At 29.5% G+C, this 24,002-nt stretch overlaps 2 protein-coding genes across 2 annotated transcripts; both read left to right on the top strand.

Annotated features, from left to right (window-relative positions):
• Positions 1-1,906: 1,906 nt before the first annotated feature.
• Positions 1,907-2,482, top strand: LOC147812041 (uncharacterized). The gene has a single exon (XM_087162304.1). The coding sequence runs from the start codon at positions 1,907-1,909 to the stop codon at positions 2,480-2,482; it is 576 nt and encodes a 191-aa protein (XP_087018430.1).
• Positions 2,483-7,086: 4,604 nt separating this feature from the next.
• On the top strand, positions 7,087-11,719 carry LOC147812040 (RNA exonuclease 1 homolog). Its single transcript, XM_087162303.1, has 2 exons — positions 7,087-7,105; positions 10,575-11,719. The coding sequence occupies exons 1-2, from the start codon at positions 7,087-7,089 to the stop codon at positions 11,717-11,719; spliced, it is 1,164 nt and encodes a 387-aa protein (XP_087018429.1).
• The last annotated feature ends 12,283 nt before the right edge of the window (positions 11,720-24,002 follow it).

The raw sequence follows: 24,002 nt of genomic DNA, 5'->3' as shown, positions 1-24,002 counted from the left end.
TTTCTGCTTGACTCTAAAATGTTCTTAAGAGTCGAATTGTTCTTACTCCGGAAACGAAGCAATGCCCGAAAATTTTCGTCGTTCTCTTCACCTGGTTGTTCAGCAATTATTCCCGAATCCTTATGTCCTCTTAGAGCGAGACCTTGATTTCCACAAAATAGGATGGTTTCAATGATTGGAGTAATGTTTTTTCTATTTTCTAGTTTTCTTCTGCTTGCTGCACTGTCAACTGGTTCATCCACAGGTTTCATCTTTCCAAGTAAAATATCGTTTAATGTCCCAGCAGTTTCGATCGATTTTTTGTGAGAAAGACATTTCTCGTGTTCAGAAAATCGCTCTACAGCATTTTTCCAGTTGTCAAATTTTACATTGCACAGTTGGCCTAAAGGTTGCTTTCCAGAACCGGCACCACTTGGGGCGAAAAGTACACAAAATTTGCAAAAAGCACCACTCTTAACCTCTGAATATGCAAGCCATTTCCAGCGATAAAGCCATTTGTATTGAAATTTCAATTTTCTTTTTCCTTTTTCAGGAAAAACAAATGATGAATTGGGTTCCCAAACATTTTTAAGTATATCCAGTTTTTTATCCTCGCATGTATTATCTTCTGAAAAAAGTCCAGTGTCATATTGGTGGGAAGTAACACTTTGAGGGCCGCTTTCACATTCATCAGATTCTGTTACGCTAGAAACGTTTTCTTCAACGGAAGTATCACATTTCTGTTCAACAGAAAAACTTACATTGGTACTAGATGCTGTCACCTCACTAATTTCAGGTCGTGATTTTTTCTCAAAGTAATTAAAAATTATTAAATTCTTGCGTTTTGACATCCTAAAGATCCAAGAACAGCAAAAATATATACATATATATTGGCACAGAAATATCCGCTAAGCTACGATCTCAAAGTTTCGAGCTGGAATGAATAACTTCAACAAGCACAGTATCTCCAAAACAAAACAGATTTAGAAACAAGCTCCGAAAGACAAGCGGCAGAGATAACTCTTAGTCTGACTAACTAACTCCACTGTAATCCGTTTCCCCTTTCATATAATTTTTTTTACCGCATCTACAAAATTCTCGAACTGTTTCAAAGACGACAGAACGTCTAGGATTCCAGACCTAGCGAATGCCAGCTAGTCTCGAAAACTATCGCGACTGGCAGGACAGAAAGGAACCAGCGATCGGGGCTCGCCCGTAACAGTATCACGTGAATTTGATTTCAAAAGTACAACTCTATTATAGTAAATGTTTTTTCAGTATTCTGAGAAATACCGTGAGAAAAAAAAGTAGGCATAAGGCGAATAAAAATATATAGTCTTAAAAAATAATAGCCAGCATAATTTCTACTGAAATTTTTATTTCTGTCTGTATTATTTTGTAAGTTCACTTTGTCTGAGCTCAAGGGGGGGGGGGTTAAACCCCTAACCCCCCCCCCCTTGCGTACGCCCCAGTTCACAATTGCAGAAACTCCAAAAGTAAGGTAACTGGTTTTGTAAAAACTGATGAACTTAATAATGCTATGAATGTATTGATTAAATTAGTTCAATCTGTTGAGTTTAATAATGAGATCAATGCTCTTCAAAAAATCAACCTTTATCTTGCAAAAGCAAAATTTTATCTCTCAATCCCTTTTTCGATCATTCAGGTATACTCAGGGTGGGAGGTCGCTTGCGACATGCAAATATCGGATACGACCAAAAACATCCCATCTTACTGCCAAAAAGGCATGCCTTAACTGATCTCATTGTTAGACATTATCATCAAAATTTATTACATGCTAGTGCTCAACTTGTACAATCTTCCATTCAGGAAACTTTTTGGATCATGGGTGCTAAGCATTATCAGACATTTAATTAGAAAATGTGTTAAATGTTGTAGAATTAGAGCATCTGTCACTAACCAAATGATGAGTGATTTGCCATCCAGTCGAATTTCACCAGCTCTTACATTTTTACGATGTGGAGTTGATTATGCAGGCCCGTTCCAAATTAAAGCAGCTAAAGGACGGGGCTCTAAAACATTCATAGCTCTTTTTATTTGCTTTACAACTAGAGCTATTCATTTAGAGTTGGTCACTGATCTTTCTGCAGATGCCTTCATTGCAGCCCTAAAGCGATTTATTTCACGTAGGGGTAAGTGTAGCGACATATACAGTGACTGCGGGTTCAATTTTATTGGAGCTAAGCGTAAATTAATGGAATATGAAAGACTAGCAAATTCAAAGGGTTATAATCAAAATGTTGACAAATTTTTGTCTGATATGGGTATACGTTGGCATCTAAACGTGCCCGGCGCTCCTCACATGGGGGGCCTATGGGAAGCGGGCATTAAATCCACGAAATATCATTTAAAACGGGTTGTAGGTGATATCAAATTAACACACGAAGAATTTGAGACCCTCTTAGCCCAGATCGAAGCTTGTCTCAATTCTCGACCTTTAACTGCCTTATGTGTTGTGACCCTAACGACCTATCGGCCTTAACACCAGGGCATTTTATAATCGGAAGACCATTAACAAGCATTCCCGAACCAAATTACACCGAATCTAACATTTCTTATCTTACAAGATGGCAAATAATCCAAAAAAATGGTACAGCAGTTTTGGAAACGTTGGCACAAGGAATATTTGTGTAGACTGCAACAACGACCAAAATGGCTTTTGCCAACTAAAAACATCGAAATTAATGATTTGTGTTTGTTAAAAGATGATAATTTGCCACCTACCAAGTGGAAAATGTGCTGAGTAGTTCAATTACACCCCGGTATTGACTACCATGTTAGAGTTGTAACTGTTAGAACATCAGATGGCATATTTACAAGAAATGTAACAAAATTGTGTCTCTTACCAAAATAAGCAGGAAATTGTACTTAAATGTGTCTTTATGTAAGTGTATTCATGTAAACATTTCATTTAATGTCTTATTGCATTTGTATCACATTTAAGAATTTTGAAATAGTATTTCAAGGTGGGCGGCATGTTTGGCCTTAAATTCAGTTTGCCTCATCACTAGAGGGCGCTATTATTCATGTTCTATTTTTTCTATTAATTTTGTTGTTCAGTGTGTGTGTAAACAAAGAGGATTAAAGTTAGATTTAGAAGCGCGTGCTGTTTCTTGTCTGGTATTTGTTATTTTTCATTTTAATAAAAATTTGACAAAAAAAGAGAAATTTGATTAAAATAATAAGTTGATTAATTGAAGATAATTTCATCAAGTGCATATTAAATATCTCTGTAATCGAAATAGAAGGTAAAAAGTTAAATAAATAATTTACAGATAAATACTGGTATAACTTTGTTTATTTTATGTTGATAACAAGCAAAATTTTCTTACTTCTTTTGTTAACAAGGCAAATCAGTTTTAGACCATGATTTTTCTAAACTTTTTAGATTTTTTAATATATGTAGTATAATATACAGGGTGTCTATAAAAGAACTCCGGGGTTTTGAGGCAAAATATTTTAATGAAATAAAAAACATACATACATGTTTTATACATGACTGAAATGCTTACCTTTTCAAGTTTTTTTAACACTTAGTAAAGTTCTATATGAGCCCCGTTAGTGGCACGGCAGACGTCTAAACGGTATTCTACCTCTTCCCATGTCCTGGCGAGCATGTCCGGGGGGACGGTTGCCACACAATTGACTATTCGTTCCCTGAGATGTTGAACATCAAGAATTTTCTCTGCACTTTGTACGGTAACTAAAGACTTCGTTTCTATAAGCCAAATAACACATTGAGCCTTCTGTTGCGGAGTCGCCATCATTTCATATTTCGCGACGTCATTTCAAGGTCACGCTCTGCAGCGTCGCCAACAGTTGATACAAACATTCCCAATTGGTATGAGTAAAACTTTTTGAGCTACTCTTTTCAGAGAAATCGACTAAATTTTGCTATCTTTTATAGTTAGTGAGATATGAATTTTTAAAACCCCGGAGTTCTTTTATAGACACCCTGTATATAGCTAATACATATAATGCACAATACGTTTTTATACTCTCTTTCTTGCTATGTTAATCATGCTAACATATTCATTGATGATCAGAAAATTTTAATGTAACCATCCAGAATAAGTATATAAAATAATATGTGAAATGTAAGAATATATTAGAAATTATATTTGTAGGATTTAAAAAAAAAAAAAAAAAGCGGATACCAATTTAAAAATGCAACTTTTTCACTCTGTTTTTGACACTGACTTAAACACGCACCTAGCAAATCAAAAAAAATTACTATGCCTGACAAATTTTAGGCATAATTATTTATAAAAAAAGATGATTTAACATATTTAAAATAAAAAATTGATGTAACGATGCTACTTTTTTGGGGGGGGGGGATATAAGTTAACATTCTAGACCACACGGGTAGGGGATGTTCTTGATTGGAAAATTCTTCTTATCAGTATAACTTGCTTCCAATGACTAAGTTCTTGTGTAGCTAATAATAATGGTTATGCCCCCCCCCCACCTAGTGTCAATTCTTAACCAATGGTAATTGATTCGTTGGAGTTCTTTTTAAAGATTCACTTCTCTTAACGTCTTTCAGTTATTTAACTGTGAAGTTTTCTAAGTGTTGTGTCCTCATTTGGATTTATTTAGTTTTTACTTACATTTCTACTAAAGAACTCATTATAAGAAGATATTTTATTTTAGATTGGGGTGAGTTATTCTTTTCCTAATGTTCGTATTTATATTTTATTTAATTAAGTGTATCGCGTGTAAACGTAAAGAAAATTTACGTTTACACAATTTAAATGAAATTTCGAATAAATTGTTCAGATGTATTTTGACATTAGTAATCAGGATTATAATTTACTTATTTTTTCTAAGTGCTTCGACAGTTTGTTTAAAAAATTATCTGATATTAGTGCTTAGAGTAGTGAATTGAATGAATAAATTCTGTCACAGTCGTTAAACTGAATTTATTTGCCTTTTTAGCAAATCTATTTCATAATTGGTATGCATATGAATTAAACCTTTCTCTTCAGAAATTTCATGAGTCTATAAAACATCACACAGCGTTCAAGTGTCACAAAATGCGGATACATTTAATATACATATATTAAATTTTAATTTGTTTACCAGCATTTTTTTTAATCTCTTTAAAAAATAGTTTCCTTGTTTTCTTTGTATTTTAACTAATTTTGTAGGTTCTAAGCACGTGTACTTCACGAGCACTAAATGAAACTTCTTATTACTTTTCTTTTTTTTTTCTTCGTTAATCTCCTTTTTCTTTTTGTATTGTGTTACCCGAAGTTTTTCCGTCCTTTAAAGCGTGCGGTGATAAAAGATGTAAAATTTACCCTAATATTGACAAAAAACATATAATTCATAATAACGGTAATAATAATTCATAATTCAAATAATAATTCATAATATCAAATGAATAGAATTATAAGAATCTGTAGTTATGTTTAAAAATCTGTGCAAAATGAACAAGCCATGTTTCCCTTTTTTAAATAAATGTTAATTCTCCAAAAATCATTAAAATTGTATAAATAAATATCAGCCTTATTAATTATAAACTAATTTTATCCAGTACAATATTATCACCTTGCTCACATTCATTTTCGCGTTATTTGCTATATAGCTTTAGAAATATTCAGTGAAATTAAACAAAATTTTAAGAGAAATTCAAAATTAATTACGAAATTTTTGGTTTGAAATTTGAGAAAAAATTCGTTCAAAATTGCAACAGATATGAGTAAAGTAGTTCTTTTATATTGCGCATCAGCGGAAAATTTATTTATTTTTTCGTCTTAATTTTGAAGACAATTGTATATGGTAATTAATAGAAAAATCCCTAATGAACATCCCAAAAATTAAAAAAATTTCTAAGTAATTTTTGTACTTTTTAAAAAAAGCTCAAAATGATATGGAGTTTTCCACAAGAATCATTGTATACTAAATAAGATTTATTAAAACTGACACCGGCATTGATGAAGATCCTCATCAGGAAAATATTTTTTCTTTCTTTATACAAACATATTTCAGCGTATGAACATATATTGAAGGGCGTTATGATTTGTTATTTATTTTTGTCGTAAGATACGAAATAATATTTGGAGAAAACTGTTTATTACTTTGAGTTTTTAATTAATTAATTTATTTTTTAAAAGTACTAACACTACTTATAAAATTGCCTAAAACTTTTGAAATTTTCAAGATATTCAAATCGGACTTTCTTTATTTGTTGCCAAATATGATTCTCTTCAAAATTGAGAAGGAAAAAAAAAATTTCACTTCATTCCCGGCGTCTTTGCAGTAAAGAAGAATTACTTTAATTACTCAAATTTTGTGCAATTTCAAACGAATTTTTATTAAAATTTTACTGATTTTAATTTGAAGCAATGGTTTTCAAACTAATTTTAAATTGCCTTAAAAATTTTGTTTAATTTTATTGAATAATTTTAAAATTAGCAGCAACAAAAAAAAGTGAGACAAAGAATTACTTTTTTTTATAAAAATGCCCATATCTCCAAAAAATATTTAAGCCAGACTAACGGAATTATTGCGTACAATAACCAAAATAATTGCTACAAACAACAAATTTATTGCTACATTATTTTACAAACCTCTAAAAGCTTTACACTTCATTGATAAGAACGAGAAATTGCATAATCTAAAACTTTTTTAAACTATTCAACTAATTCTTTTAATGTGATAAGAAATAAAAACTTAAAAGTGGGGATCGATTCGAACATTCAAGCCATGAGGGAATCTTTATGAAAAGCACATCACATCGTAATGGCCAACTTTAACTAATATAAGCTACACGCATTGACTCAATATTGAGTGTAGATGTGTTGCACTACATGCATTGTAATCGATGTATTTCAGTAATAATTCATACATGCATAGTAATAACAATTTAATATTTGTAGTTAATTCGTGTTCGTTCTCTTTTTCTTGTATTAATAATTTTATGTAAATTCCCGATTCTTGATGCATATTTTTACTATGTACTGATGGATGCAATATATTTAAAATTTGCTTTGTATCTTATTCTGTGTTTATTTATTTATTTTTTTTTTTTGCAGAAATTCTGTCTTTGAAATTAAAGGAGATAGAAGTTAGAACTGAATCATGGCGGAGTATAAAGAAAGTAAGTGTAAATGTTATAATTCTCTTTCACTGTGATAGTTAAATGAATATAAAACTTAAGAATAAAATTTAATTGTCATAGTTTTGCTTATGGGATATTTGAACTCGAGGGATTTGAAATTTCAAAATATCTTTTCTTTAATTATTATTATTTTAGGAAATTTTATTTCTCTCAGTGTTTAAAAGTCGTGAAAGACACTGCTGTTGCAATTTCGCTGATGTAATTTTTTTTTTTTTTTTTTTTTTTTTTTTTTTTTTTGCTACTGTTGCTGCGCAAAAATACTGTGTGGGGCTCCCACTCTAAATCTTACATAAGTGCTTGAAATTCAAAATTCTAAAAGGATCATTTTCATGTATGAACTTGTGGGAGATTTTTTTCTCTCAAAATTTCAATTTGTTTAAAAATTATTACGTTTTGTTTTGCCCTTTTGGCTTTAAATAATGATCTTAACGTTTTTTATTATTTAAATAATGAATTTTGCTTTAATTATATAAAGGCTTCGTTGATTAGGTGGGGGAAAAATTGAGAACTGTTTGAACTTCATCTATTTTTTTTCCTCAAAAATTTCATATAATAATAAAATTATGCAAAATGCTATTCTGAAGAGGAGAAACTTTATACTTGTTTGTTTTTAGAATTTTTTAACTTGACAGTATACTAAAAAGTTAACTCCTCTTCTATCTTTTGATTTAATGATTAGTTTTCATGTACTAAATCTTTAATCTTAACATAATAACAAAGATATAATCTCAAAAAGCTAATTGATATATGCACACGATATTTTAAACCTTGACATCTGACGCAATAACGAACTTTTTAAGGAATGCATTTTTGGAATCTTGACTTTTGAAGCCGGTATCTGGAAAAAATAGTTTCAATAGTGGCTAAAAGTTTGGGCTCCTTGATATCGAACTTAGTGTCAGCGCATTTCGCTATATCTTCGTATCCAATAAAGAATATCATATATTTTTCCCAATCAGCTATAAAACCTTTCTTTATTATTCAAAGATAATTATTATTTGATATTTTTTTATTATTTTAGTTATTCAATACAATTTTAAATGAGTAAATCCAGAAATTGAAGGGAATCAGTCGAATAGCTCTTGAAAAATGAAAAGTAGAATTCTTTCAGTTACGCAAAAAGAAAATACAATTAAGAGGCCTATTTTTCAACTACACTACTTTAACTAAAGGGACCGTATTTTCCAGATTGAGGCTAACTTCCGCCATATTTTGAAGGTCAATATTCAAAATCCGCTTAAGGAAAAAGCTATATTTCTTCAGAGAATATCCATTTTTGTCCCTGAATTATAAAAGTTGATTCCTTGTACGTGACAATACAATCTTAAGATTTAAATTTATTATAAGTTTCTTCCCCTTTTAATTTTTTTTTCACATTGTGAATCCAGTTTTGTTTATACTGACGGAAACTGATTTGGTTGATAAGGAAAGCTTCCAGCGTAAGTTACGTGAAAAGGTGCACAATTTTCGAGATTCTAAAAACCATCATGCATGTAATAGCTATGTTTATAAAATGCACTACATATAACCTAATTTTCTGAAAATTTGTAAAATTAATATTAAAGGGCAAAACTTTTTAACGTTCTCCTGTCTAAATTATTAGGACCATATTTACCAGATTATGGTTAACTCCCTATTTGGAGGATCAAAAATCCAATCCGTTGAGAGAAAAAAAAAAGGCTTTTTTATTCAGAGAAAGAACGTGTCTGACTGCGTAATTTAAATTATCGTCTACACTAATTAAATAGCATATTTAAAACGAGACTCTCAAAACACTAAGACTGAGTCTCGGTATGTGAAATCGCATGTATTCAACGTTTTCCGGTTTTTATTTTTATTTATTTATTTATTTTGTGCACTCTACAAAGCATTTTTGAATTGATGAACTAATGGGATGGAATAAGATTTTCTTAGTTTCCATAATGGCGTTTACTCAAAACATTTTTCTTATTATTATAATTTTCGTGGCAACAACAACTTCTTTTAATAATAATGACTTCTTACAATAAAATTTAAACAGCAATCCCTTGCAATTTCCTATAAAACCGTGATTGGTCTCAGACAAAACAGAGTAAGAAGTGCATAAGATGCAATACATTATTTTCTAGATGGCAATGTCAGAAGAGCAAAAAGGTAGAATACTTTTAGTATATACCTATGTAAACAATACGCAGAAAAATCAATCGTAATAACTTTTGATTTAATGATCAAATTTTCATGTACTGGGATTCAAACTTAATGGTTCAGTTGGGTAATTTAAAAATGCTAAATTATTTATGCGAACAGTATTTTAAGCTACGAAATCAGCAATTAAGTTACGAAAACAGCAGGTACAAAATCGTATACTTTCCTTGAATGAACATACCTTTCCTTCAGCGGATTTGGATTTTATTTTTTGCTTATTTATCCAAAGAGGCCTTTTAAAGCGAATTATCATCTTTTGCATGCAAATATAAAATTTGTTTATACAAAATAATTCCATATATAAAATAATTTTTATTAATTATTTATAATTTTATTCAATTAAAATCGAAGAAAATTTGAATTTTAAGGAATTGAAAAATTCTTTCACCACTTTACAGAAAGTTATTTAAAATATTATAAAGCAAAATTTAAACAAAATCGGTCAAATATTTCCTGATAAATTTAATTTTTAATGTTAAAAATTTGATTTCGCAGGTTCGACTTCATTCATTCTTCTCCCTTATACAGAAAGATGAACTCTCCCTCATACTGTCTAGAGGCTATTAATTAAGCAAAGAATACTAGAAATCCTTTCACTGCCATTTGTTGGAGAATTGATGTTTTTAGCCAAAATTTTCCAGCTGAAAAATGTCTTAATTTACGGCTTAAAACTTTCTGAGTGGTGGGTGTTGTATAACAGGTTGAGTATGATCAATGACATACTTATTCTTTTCCTTAAGTTCAATCCCCAAGAAAACTTTGGGGTGGGGGCTATCCTCAGAAGGGTTGTGTATACCAAAAAGGGTAGTTTCAGTCTGGGGCTGAATTGAGGGCTATCATCATTGAAATCGGCATAATATTGATGCATTGTATCCACGGTATTGCTAAATACCCAGATCCTGATGGCAGAATTTTTTTTATCCTCGTTTCCTATCCAGATAGAATAAGGACTGAATGCTCCCTGTAAATATGTGTTAGACTATCCACTTTCTTAACAAACATATTGGTTTCACATTGGTTTCCTTTACGTTAAACTATAGCACGAGAGTAATCTGGCTTTATTTAAGTGGCACATATTGTACTGGCGTCAACGCTGCTAACGTAGTTTTCAATTTCTCTTTTAAGCAAAATTTAATTTCTTTATCTACAAAGTTTTTCCATTTGTTAGATTTTTTTTCTATTGTACCGAATTATTCTGTTTGTTCGATAGTTGTTCTGTATAGCTATGATTTATTAATGAAAGTTTCATTTTTGAATCTTTTAGATCGAAGCGTAGCAACATCAACCCTCAAGGAGTTTGGAGACTTGAATCTGCCCAAGGGGAAGATATATACCTATCTCGGTAAATATCTAATGGACTCGAAGTATTTTAACAAACTCACCCACGAGCTGACTAAGGGAGCCAAGATATCCGAACATGGAACAGTTGTTAGGAAATGCTATAGGTGCCGAAAAAGATTTGAGGTCACACCAGAGGGAAAATACACTGTGAACGAAAAATGTTACTACCATCCAGAGAAAGTAATTAAATGTCCTGGCTCTTATTCCATCTTCAAGTGCTGTAAAAGACACGCTTCTTCGATTGGATGCAAAGTGTATCCGTTACATATTTGTGGAGATCCACTGCTCAAACCGGAGATCAAAAGCACTGGTGAAAAGCGCCTTGCACACCAGCTTCGTGGAGTCTACGCATTAGATTGTGAAATGGTTTACACTGTAATAGGATTGGAAGTTGCAAAAGTCGGTTTAGTTAATGAAGAAGGCTTCACAATTTACGAGTCCTTCGTACAACCTGAAAATGAAATCCTTGATTATTGCACCAAATTTAGTGGCATAATGGCCGAAGATTTACTTGGAGTAACAACAACTCTTAGTGATGTACAAAGTTTCATAGGTAATATGCTTCACAGCGAATGCATATTAATCGGACATGGACTTGAAGGAGACCTCCGATGTCTAAGACTGACTCACAGTAAAATAGTCGACACATCTGTTGTTTTTGCAAGGAGTGATGGCTCTAAGCCAAAGCTTAGAGACCTAGCTTACGAAAAACTAAAGCTTGTGGTGCAAAATGACATTGGTGGGCATGATTGCATCGAAGATGCAAGAACTTGCATGGCTTTGATGTTGAATAAAATTAAGGAAGACAAAGTTACCCAAACTAAATCACAAAAAAATACTGTAACTAATGAATGTCGAAAGTTTAATATCCCGACTCAGTGTATAGATATGGCATTTCTATCTGCCCAGGGCATTAGCCAGGAGGAGTTACACACCAGAATATGGCCTTTTTCTGAAACATCACATCAGCCTGAGTATCACATAGTTGAACAGAAAGGTAGTTTTAAAAAGGTGTGTTATATTTGCACAAATCTACAATTTGGACATGAGTCTTACTGCTACGCTTAAATTTTAAGTTCTTAATTACGAACGGTATACAGTCATGTTCATGTGAATCGAAATAAGGATAATTCAGACTTGGCTGTTACATGTTGGCTTATTAATTCACTGTGAGTAGATTTGTATGAATGGATCAACCATATTAATTTTTTGTTTTAAAATTTAGTTCATTAAATTAGTTATTTAAGTTCATTTAAATTATTTCTTTTAAAATTTTCTTCTTATTAGTTAAAATTCATTTAAATTAGTTATTAAAAATTTAGGAAGGCGATTCAGTTTTTTATCTGTATATTTTGAATGATTTCTTGAGTTATGAAAGAGAATTGTAATTGTAATGTTCTGAAGTTATGTGCTGTTTTAAGTGAATTGGTGTATTTTCTTCTATTGATATCATTTGCAAATATTTGCGTATTGCTGTATTTTTTAATGTTTTGTGATTGTTATTGTGACCTGAAAAATTTTTCCTTTTTTGGTATAATTTTTTCCTTTTTAAGAAAATTGCTGTATTTTTTCTATTGACATCATTTGTAAATATTTGTATATAAAATGCTTTTTTTTTAATTTTAAATATTTTGTGATTATAACTGTAAACTGCAAAATCTCAACTTTTTGGTTCAATTTTTTCTGTTTTAAGCAAATTGCTGTATTTTTTCTAGTGACATCATTTGTAAATATATTCATATTAAATACATTTTTTAATTTTTAATATTTGTCATTATTACTATAAACTGCGATATCTTTACTTTTTTGTATAATTTTTTTTTTCAGAAATGTCCTTTTTTTTAATCTTTTGTTGTAACTGTAGTGTACACTGTGAGCAGGAACTTTTTTGACACTATGACAAGTTCCAGAACGAAACCGTAAATTGAACATGTTTCATGTCTTCTATTTGGTTTAGAAACATGACAAGGTGCTAAAAATTTTAAAAACCTGACAAAATTTTAAAAGTTCACGACAGTTACAATTTTTTTTAAAGAAACATTTTTTTCTTTTTAAACGTAAACAACAGGTTGACTTGCAACTCGAATGCACATCCAAATGATTTTAGTTTAAGTTATGGAGTAAAAAGTAAGATATTTTTAAAGGGATAAAAAATGTTCACAAAAATCTTTCAGGTATAATTAATTTAATTCAAAGTAAGACTGATCAGTATTTGATTATAATTAACTGATCAATGATATTAATTTCAAAGTATGGTATTGAGTAATTCTTAATCAAAATGTTTTCAAAAGAATCAAAGCTTCCTCTTTGTATTAAAAGAAAGTTAATGCAGCCATCTCTGCTGTGTCAGAAAATTTAAACAGAGAGTTCTTTTTAATGTCTTATAACTCAAAAACACTATTGCATGAAACGATAATGGAATTGTGCACTTTCTAGATAAATGTTTAAAGAAAATTCTGATAACAAAATGTTATTGATGAAGTCATTAATTCTTGAGTTCCTTGATGTTGAAGAATAGAATGTTACGCATTATTCAGTTCAGCGAGAACTATTAACACAATTATTTAATTTAATTAATGATATATATATATATTATTATTATTATTATTATTAATTAAATTACGATATCAGTTATAAAGCAGTTAGCAGTTTTACCGAATTATATTATTATCAACTTTCAACCTTTCTTTGCTCACAAATACAGAATCTGTGTTACTCACAAAAAATTCCATGAAAATATAACATAACGTTTATTTGATTATTTTTTTCATTACTAAATTCCTTACAATGATATTTATAGAAATTAATTATAAAACTAAAAAATATTACATCATAATTAGCTACGTAATTTTAAACTTTTAAAAAGAACTGAGCTTTTAAGCAAAATTAGTCAATTGTAATTTTTTTTTAAGTCTTTTACAAAGGATTCGAAACAGTTCTAAAAATAACAGCTTTCACCAACGCTAACCACTTATCCATATTAATGGGTAATTTTAAATTTACAATTTAATTTCACGGAGTTTTTGTTCCAGAATTGATTTGGTAATAATATCATTTAATCGTTTGCAGTGACTTAGTTAAAATATTAGGATTCGAAACATATAATTTCCTAGAAATCATATGTTTTTATTCTTCTGTTAATAATAATTAAATTATTATTAACTATAAATAAATATTTGGAATAGAAGGAACAATATATCTTTCGAAGGTTATCTGTCATCATCCTGCAGGATTGAGACTAGTTTCTCCCATTTGTTTCTCTTCTTGTTTCTGATTACATATGATCTAATTGAGGTTAGCGTACGAGTCAAGGTGTTGAACTAAACAGAATAACTTTTATCTTGTACAGAAGAGAAAATTTTAATGAAAATCTCAATCTCACTTGCAAATTTTTTATCTTGATTATCATTTTAACTTTTGAAGAGATTAATGGTAGACAGGGTGTGATGAACTGGCTGATAAAAAATGGCCACCAAAAATAATTGTTTTCATAAGTTCATTCAAGGTGATTAAATTTTAAAATTGGAACAACTTGCGATATTTTAATTTTTCTTATTATTACAATTTTATTTGTATATTATTCATAGTTGTCTCAATATTCTTCAATGTTACATACCTATAAGTCTAAACAGCGGTGGGTTGCTCAGGGGATAGAACGTTCACTTCCCAATGAGAGACCCAAGTTTAAATCCCAGCGGTGGCTGGTTGATACGTTTTTTGCTCCCGTCTAGCACCGACTCCAATGGTGACAAAATATCCTCGGTGATAAAGGGTGGGAATCCTCTTGCCGTTGGGCTAACCTTGGGAGGATTTCGTGGTTTAATACTACATGTAACGCCAATGCGGGTTAGCTCCATCAGAAAGTCCTTCTTCTTGATGCTTGTTTTCTGAATTGGGTTCAAAATTACGAGGTTACGGAATTGAACATTGGTAGTTGTAAACTCAGAGTCCAACGCCGGATATAAAATTAAATTTTAAATACTTATAAGTTTGCAGCAATTTACATTTATTACTTTAATTCGTATCGGACAGTGTTTTAGAAATTTAAAAATGTTTCGTAGTAATAATTTTGAAAATGCACCTAATAGGTTTAAAAAAAATTAAAAAAACGATCGACAAGGGTCTCATAAAAGAAGTTGTAAAATATCTAAGTGTCTTTATCATTTCGAATTTATTACTTTATATTCGAAATGATATAATTTTTTTAATGCTTTATTTACATATGTGTGCGCAAACATTTTAAAGATTCTTGATAAACTATATATATATGTTACTCGGCGTTATTCTAATATGTACTATATATACGGATCATGATACCTACTATAAGTACTGGAAAAATAGGTTTTTTTACAGCTTACTAAATGGGATAAATACCGGAGAAAATTGTTGATTATAGTAAATTTTGACTATCAGGAATTGGTCTCGAGCAATAGAATTAAGCTAAGGAATGCTGAACATTGTTAATTTTTGACTATCAGGAAATGATCTCGCGCAATAGAATTAAGCCAAAGAATACGGAATATTGTTAATTTTTGACTATCAGGAATTGGTCTCGAACAATAGAATTAAGCCAAAGAATACGGAATATTTTTAATTTTTAACCATCAGGAATTGATCTCGCGCAATAGAATTAAGCCAAAGAATACGGAATATTGTTAATTTTTGACTATCAGGAATTGGTCTCGAGCAATAGAATTAAGCCAAAGAATACTGAACATTGTTAATTTTTGACTATCAGGAATTGGTCCGGAGCAATAGAATTAATCCAAAGAGTACTGAACATTGTTAATCTTCATTTTTGAGAGGACGAACTTCTAAAAACATGCTTTGCTTAATCTAATAACTTAAAGGCATGAAAATGAGCGAGAAATAACAATTAAAAAAATTTTTTAAAGTTAATTAATTGTATCTTCATATTTCTTTTAATTTTAGGCATGATTGCGAAATATTGATCATTACCGATTTATTGAAATTTTATTTCTATTTCATTCCATACGAAGAACGAACATTCAGCTCGTAATAATAATAAGAAACTGAAAAAGTTGCATAAACACAAAATGATATTTAGTTTCAATGCAATTTAGCTGAAATTCATTACCAAGGTCTCTAATTCTGTCAACTAATTCAAACCAGAAACAAAAATTATATTCTGAAGCTATTTAAGAGTTTTTTTTCGTTTTAAATTATTGATTTGTAAAAAATAAATTTCCTTTAATGTATGGAAGGTTCTGTTTCAGATTTTTCATTTTCTCCCCGCGAAGTTGCGTTTGATGCAAAGCAAGTGATTTTGTTTAGGTTATTGACTACTTGTCGCGAAGTCACTTAACTATTCTTCCATCCAAAAAATACCTAAATAATGTCACTTTTCTGGTTCTTTCATTGAGTGTCTTCGGAATTTATAGATTAAGCAAAATATGAATGTTTCACATTTAAATAAGACTAAAATTAGAAAGTCTTCCAAGAAATCTCAATTTCTTTTAGAAATGGCACTTAGCCGGTTCTTCCACTAAAGTCTTCATTTATTACTGAGTTATTGCAAAAATTTCATTTTTTAGAATTTACTTTTTAAGTTTTTTTTCCTTTGAAATTTTATGTTAAAATATCACAAGAAGAAAACTAATACAAATAGTTAATACTTTAAAGTATATTCTACTTTCATTCGTTAATCATGAAATTAAATCAGTATTGGAAGGAGATTTTCTTTTATGACTTGAAGGCAAATCGATCGAAAAAATTATAGAAATTATTTGAAAAAGTGAAGACGATAACGATTCTCTACAAGTTATGCTTTTCGTAACATGTAATTCGAACATGATTTCTTTTTTACACTAAAATTTCATAAAGCTAACAATCTTATTATATTAAGTTAAATATTCGAGATATATTAATAAACATAAATGACTTTTTGTAATTCAATTTAAAAATTTTTATTGAAAAGCTTACCTAAAAGACAAACAGCAAAATACTTTTTGAAAACTACCAGAACCAAAGATATGTTTTAAAATTAATGAATTTCATCCACTAGTATACTAAGTATTTTTTTCTGCAAACGATTTTTAAAATCATTAAAAAGAAGTCGAAATCTTTTGTTTTTATCAATTCAAATAAGTTATAATATTTATTTCTATATTTTTTTAAACTAGTTTTGTATAATAAGTAATATTTCAAATGTCATATTATTTCATTTTAATTAAAACTTATATTCTAGTTGATTAACGGAGATTAACTCAAACAAATACTTCAACTTGCCTGTTAACTAGCATAAGTTAGGGATATGAATAAACATCCACTGAAAAAGGTTGTGCACCCCTACTAGGAGCTAAAATTAACATTACAGCACATAAATAAATAAACATCATTGTGTTCACGAAAAAATATCGATGAAAATAAATTAATGTGAGCAGGTTTTGTGTTAAGTCATAATGATCACCACCAACTCTGTTTAGTATTTAAAATTAGTTAAATAAAGTAATAATCGAAAGAGTTTAGAATTACACAGTACTAGGGGACAACAACTTTTAAACGGGTTGCGTCTGATGTGCATTGTAAGATGTTATAATAACTGCTAAATTTGACGAAATAATTCACACTCTTGGGCTTTTTCTTCCATTTGTTTTACCTTTATGCGTTTTTTTAAATTTAATTATTTTAATTAGCTTCCATAGTTTTCAAAGTTATTTCATTCTAAGACGATTTTAACTGGCTGCCATCTCAATTTTTTTTAAAATTATGCATAGTTTAAAAATGCTTTATTTTATATACATTAAATTTTGGGGGTAATCAAAATATGTTGAAATTTGTTAAAATTATTGCATATAATAAGAAAGCTTTATTTCATGTACATGTAATTTTATAATTCGATTTTAAACAGTATGACATGTTATAACATTTGTGTACCGAAGAGCCCTGCATGTAATTAAGACGTCCCTGTCTAATCATTTAAATCTCTTACTTCATCAAGCTCTGACTAAAAAATATCTTATAAATCTGAATCAGAAACAGCTTCGTCTCATATACAAATACTGGTTGTGCTAAGTGCAAGCAAAATTTGTAAACAAAACAAATAAAAAAGTTTAGATTATTTCTTAACTCATTCAATAGCAACAAATGTATCTGAGAAATATTGTAAGCTATAAGAATCAGAAAGAAAAAATCATCAATAGCAAGAATCTATTCAATACCATATTGTTAGAAACAAATTGAAAAACCCTTTATAGTGCGACTTTCAGAAGAACTCCTCCAGATACCCGTCTACCATCGTGACGGGTACTAGGGTTACGAGGAAAGGTCATTTCGAACAGGGGTGTGGGGTGAATAGTTTTATCTTAATCTTAGCGTAGGTCGAAGTGAGTAAACCAATCGTCACATTCATTCTTCCATTTCACCCCCATTAAAAATGTGCTCTCGCTTGTTACCATAGCAGCAGACAATCCCAGACTTTCAGTCTCGAGGAATTCTCCTCAAAGCTGCACTATACATTTCAACTCCAGCATTGTCAAATAACAATAGAAAAAAAAAACACTCCCTGTAAGTCATTACCTTATCAGAAAGAAATTACTTTTCTCTCGTTAGAGTTTCAACAAAAGAGAAAAATATTGATTATGAATGAATACACACCTTACATTACTTTCTAAGAATTGCAATAACCTCTCCCACTACTGTCTATTATTTGCCACCTGCAAATTAAAAAGAATTTGAATTTAGATGTAGTCATCCCCCTTTTCCGATTTCAACTTTATTGTTATTCTTGAACAAGTGTCATAATACCAATTGAATGAACTGCGCACAACATAACTGTGTGACTCACATAAAATCTAAAAACTCATAAAATGCAAGTTGGTTTTCAACTTGTCATATTTTTAACTTTAACATTTCAGGATAAAATTTTGAACTTCATGCCGAACTATCTGCTGTATTATCATTTTAAAACAGAATTGAATGAACTGCACACAACATAACTGTGTGACTCACATAAAATCTAAAAACTTATGAAATGCAAGTTGGTTTTCAACTAGTCATATTTTAACTTTAACATTTCAGGATAAAATTTTGAACTTCATGCCGAACTGTCTGCTGTATTATCATTTTAAAAGCCCATGTCTTATGAAAATTTAATTTTTGGTTAAATTAATAAAATTTAATTTTATTACAAACAGGAGAAAAAGTAACAAATTATATCACAGTTTTAAAATCCATAAAAAAATTATAATAAATACTGATGTAGAATCTCACTAAAAGTACAATATAGTTCATCATGTAAATTTTAAATCTATGTAAAAGAAAATATTAATTTGAACTTTGTTTTCTCATTTAATTGAAACTCAAAGTCAATGCTCTATTATTGAAGCATTGGCAGGTAAATAGCTATAACGTACTTAAATCTTTATTTGCATTGATTTAAATGCTTGAATATTCTTTAAAAAATAACAATATAAACACAAAGGAAATTTTAAAAAAGTTAAATATTAATAGTTCAATGGGGATAGATTTGTTAGAAAAATAGATTGGATATCAAATATATAGATAGGATATCGCCTTCTAAGATAGAGAGACACAACCATTCACTAAAGACCACTACCTGGCATGTTTTGATTGCTTCAATAAGTAATCCATTTTATATCAACATGAGATGGGCTTCTAAGAGTATTGTATCGGACGCAAGAAAGAAATAAAATCCATAAAAAAAGACTTAAAAATTAAAGAAATGTCCTTTAAAATTTAATAGAACATGTTTTATATTAGCTTTTTTAAAGAAAAAAATTGTAAATGGAAACTTGTTCTTATAAATTTGCAATATACACAATTAAATGCTTACGTACAATTAATTTTTATAGAAGCGAACGGAATACATAAATTAAATCTTTTCGGGTTCTTCTGTTCCAATAATGAGTCGGAACTATAACTCATCACCAGGGATAAGACAATGATGATCTTAAAATGCCCTTAAATAAAGCAAAAACTGTTGCTAAAACAAATACTTTAAAATTTTATGAAACGTGTTTTATATTAGTTTTTTTTTAAAAAAAATAATTTAAATCGAAATTTGCTCTTATAAATTTAATAAAAAATGTGGTAATAATTAAATTAAATAAACTAATAAATATCCAATAAGGATAAATAAGAATTAATAAATTTTTAATTATAATTTCCACGAACATTAGAATTACATTTTATTACCAAATTTTATATCTATTTTTTAATATTCTTAAAATTGAAATTGTCCTAAAGCAATTCGTATATCTTGAAAAATTCTGTTCAACATTAACACATATTATTGAAAGTTTGAGGATACACTCGTTTGACTAATTTACAATTAAAAATCTTAATTCACTAATGAATTCTTTTAAAATGTAAAACAGCTTTCAAAATTTAAAGAAAAATATTAATAAAAAGGAAAAAAATCTAAAAAATGAAATAATTTCCAAAATAAGTATGCTTTAAAGCAAAAAAAAAAAAACAAAAAAAAAAACAACACCCAAAGATGCAAAGGAATACATTCATCATCACAACCTAGCCTTTGTTTGTCACTATTCGCAACTCCCAATGGTTGAGTTTTGAATTAATATTCTATTCTTCTTTTTAAGCATTGATATGAATTGTTATTGGGTCAGCATATAATGACTTACATGTCCCATCTATTATACCATTCTGGGATTTCTGCACATTTTTGTCCTATTCTTGTGATACCTATCCTAAAATACAGTCATACCTTTCTTCGATTGATTGATTTGTATTTTTGTGGTGGCAATCTCTAAAAATGATCAAATGTTATTCTGATTCAAAAGAAAAATACCATGACTAATGATAATAACACTTATGACAATCGAAGTTCTTATTATTGTAAGATTCATTTTTTTTTTCATTAGATAGGATCCAAGCTGGAGGTCTACTGACTGTCCAAAAATGTTCGATTTTTAAAGAGATTCAGGAAAGTTTGTTTGACATTCTACGAACATAGTTCCTTTTTCTTGATATTCTTGTATTGTAAAACACTAACTCATTTATACTAAAAGAGAAAGCGACATGACACATTTAAACAATATATAGGTATGAATTCGCCACATGCAGGAGACCTAAATGTTGTATAAAAATAAATGCATAAATTTATTCTTTATTATTATTCAATACTAATACAATTTATTTTGAAAATTTTGGATCAACATTTTATCTCCATCATAGTGACTTACGCACAAATTTGTTTAGTTAGCAATCTTAATACTAACTTGATTCACAAAGGACAATACTACATAGATTTTCTAGTACAATACAAAAATATATAATTTGCCAAATTCCCTTTTTTAGAAGACACTAAACCGATGGAGAAAAAAAAATCTTCATGGCAAATTTCGTTTTGATCTAAGAAGTAATCGATTTTCTCCTGATTTCTTCATTGTCCTGCACTCTCATCCATATAGGGCTATTGGTCTTATATAGTATAACTTTATTTCCTTACTAAGTATTTCGGTTGGCACTGACCTCCCAAAACAGAGTAATATTCAGCTATTACCCACATTAATTCTACATTTGTTTTACGCATAGTTGATTTGTATTTTAAAGTCATTTTTATTATTCAGAAATATTATCTTGCATTTTACCTGTCACTGTCATGAATTTAGCTCCCACCATTGATTATTAAGTCAGAATTTTAGGCAGCAGACATAAGGGCTTCGGTAGCTTCGCTTAGGCTATCTTATTGTTTACCCCACCCTCCCTCGGTTTTCGCTTTAACCATAATTTTATTAAAAGGTCCATAATTAAATTTAAGCAAAAGATCTATAACTTAACACAAAACAATTTTCTTTTTCATTCATTTTATAAAATCTTAAATAGAATATTCTTTAGAAATCTTTTTTTATTTTCTTTCTGTAGTTAAAACTCTTAGACTCCTGGTGGCTGAGTGGTAGTGCGATCTCGTGCCAGAGGTCCTTGGTTCGATCCTCGGGCCTGGCAGAGTGACCCAGCTAAATCGGCCCAAGATTCCCCCCCCCAATCGAACAAAAGGCATTATAAGGAGGGTTTGAAAAAAACACCTGTTACTAATGATGGTCACGTTTATGATCAGTTAAAGAGGCTATAGGGTTATCTTTTTAAGTGTATGTTCTTGCGCGTTTATGAATAAGCCGTGAATATTTTAGCCTTTCCGTAGAGTAAGGAAAAAGAGGTTAAAACAATATTTTCTCATGTTTGCAAATAGTAGAATAATAATATAAAAAACAATGCGTACAATTTTCTTTAATTGTTTTTTAGCAATGTATTTATTTCAATTGGTCTTTCAAAGGTCATTGCTACGAAATTTTGCTAAGTTGTAAAAAAAAAATCACGATTTTAATACAATCATTACACAATGTTCATAAAAAAATAGTAAATTATAAATAATTAGTAACTTAACATTCATAACAATACATAAATTTAATTAAATAACTACAAACTAAAATTATCGATCAAATTAAGTTATCGCACTACTAAGTTTTGTTTAATCGAAACTCTTAATCTTCTGGACGTTTTCCACTTTCTTCCAATCCGAATATGAAAATAATCCAGCTGTAATTTCTTTTGTTACTTTTTTTTTTTTTGCATTTTAAATGAATTTTGAAAATAAAAAGATTTTAATGGCGTACCTAAGTATTGCTCAAACCCCCCTTTCCTCTTGTAAGCAAAAATAAGCAATTCTCAACCTCCCTCGCCGTTTTAGGTGCTTACGAAATATTTGAACAGCCCCGAAACAATACTTTTATTATTTTGTTCAACCAGGACGTTCTGCTCTATTTGATACCAACACCCACAATTACATTTTTGCTTCTTGAAGAAAAGCAGATTTACAAATCAGAATTAAAAACAATTCAATTAAAGAATCCCAAAATGTTTTTCCATAAACGAAGATTTGATGCCATAGATTTAGGTTCCGATTCTTAGAATGTAATCCCAGATTACAGGGAACCTTACAGCAAACGTTGTTGACTAATTAATCCCTCTCTTAACAAAATGGAAATATGAGTATGGCAAGCTTGTTTGCATTAAAACTGAATGAAGGCATGAAGGAAAACTTTATTAACAAAATAATTCGTTTTTTAGTTTTTACTTCATTTTATCTTCTTTTTTTTTTGTCTTCATTTTCATTTTAGCTCTGTCCTGACTGTATGTGTTGAAAACTTATGCTACTATTGTTACAATCATTCCTTATTAATTGATAGAATTGTTACAATCATATATGTTACAATTGTAACTAATTATTTTATAATAATTATTTTAGTTGCATATGTTGATATAGACAGAATTTTAGAAAAAATTCATTATCAAAGTAAACATAACTTATTAAAAACCAATAGCTTGTTCTTCGTTTAATGATTGTAAAATGGTTAATCATTGTGAGCATTATAAAATGTTACAAAATAAAGTAATACCACGCGATTACATTTTAGCAAAAAAAAACATTACTTTTAGTTTTAAGTCTTTAGTTGAGAACAAGATTATTACTTTGAAAAAGCAATTATACTTGTTGTTTTCTATTTTAATAAAAATTAAACAAAAAAGGGTAATAAATTGGTTATTTGAAGATAATTTCAACAAGTGCATATTAAATATCTCTATAATCGAAATAGAAGGTAAAAAGTTAAATAATTTACTGGTAAATACCGGAATTACTATGTTTATTTTATGTTGATAACATGCAAAATTTCCGTACTTCTTTTGTTAACAAGGCAAATCAGTTTTAGACCATGGTTTTTTAAACTTTTTAGATTTTTTAATATATGTAGTATAATATATATAGCTAATACATATAATGCACAATACGTTTTTATACTCTCTTTCTTGCTATGTTAATCATGCTAACATATTCATTGATGATCAGAAAATTTTAATGTAACCATCCAGAATAAGTACATAAAATAATATGTCAAATGTAAGAATATATTAAAAATTATATTTGTAGGATTTAAAAAAAAAAAAAAAAAAATTGGATACCAATTTAAAAATGCAACTTTTTCACTCTGTTTTTGACACTGACTTAAACACGCACCTGGCAAATCAAAAAAAATTACTATGCCTGACAAATTTCAGGCATAATTATTTATAAAAAAAGATGATTTAACATATTTAAGATGAAAAATTGATGTAACGATGCTATTTTTTTTTTTGGGGGGGGGGGATATAAGTTAACATTCTAGACCACACGGGTTGGGGATGTTCTTGATTGGAAAATTCTTCTTATCAGTATAACTTGCTTCCAATGACTAAGTTATTGTGTAGCTAATAATAATGGTTATGCCCCCCCCCACCTAGTGTCAATTCTTAACCAATGGTAATTGATTCGCTGGAGTTCTTTTTAAAGATTCACTTCTCTTAACGTCTT

Source organism: Parasteatoda tepidariorum, chromosome 4, assembly GCF_982258835.1.
Source record: "Parasteatoda tepidariorum strain Cologne lab strain chromosome 4, Ptep-v5.0, whole genome shotgun sequence".
Classification (NCBI taxonomy): Eukaryota; Metazoa; Arthropoda; class Arachnida; order Araneae; family Theridiidae; genus Parasteatoda; species Parasteatoda tepidariorum.
The sequence above is the reverse complement of the archived record's forward strand: the minus strand, read 5'-3'. Positions and strand labels throughout refer to the sequence as shown.

Bases quoted from the DNA above. Each gene is read 5' to 3' on its own strand.
- LOC147812041 (XM_087162304.1), top strand. From the start codon at position 1,907: ATGAGTGATTTGCCATCCAGTCGAATTTCACCAGCTCTTACATTTTTA.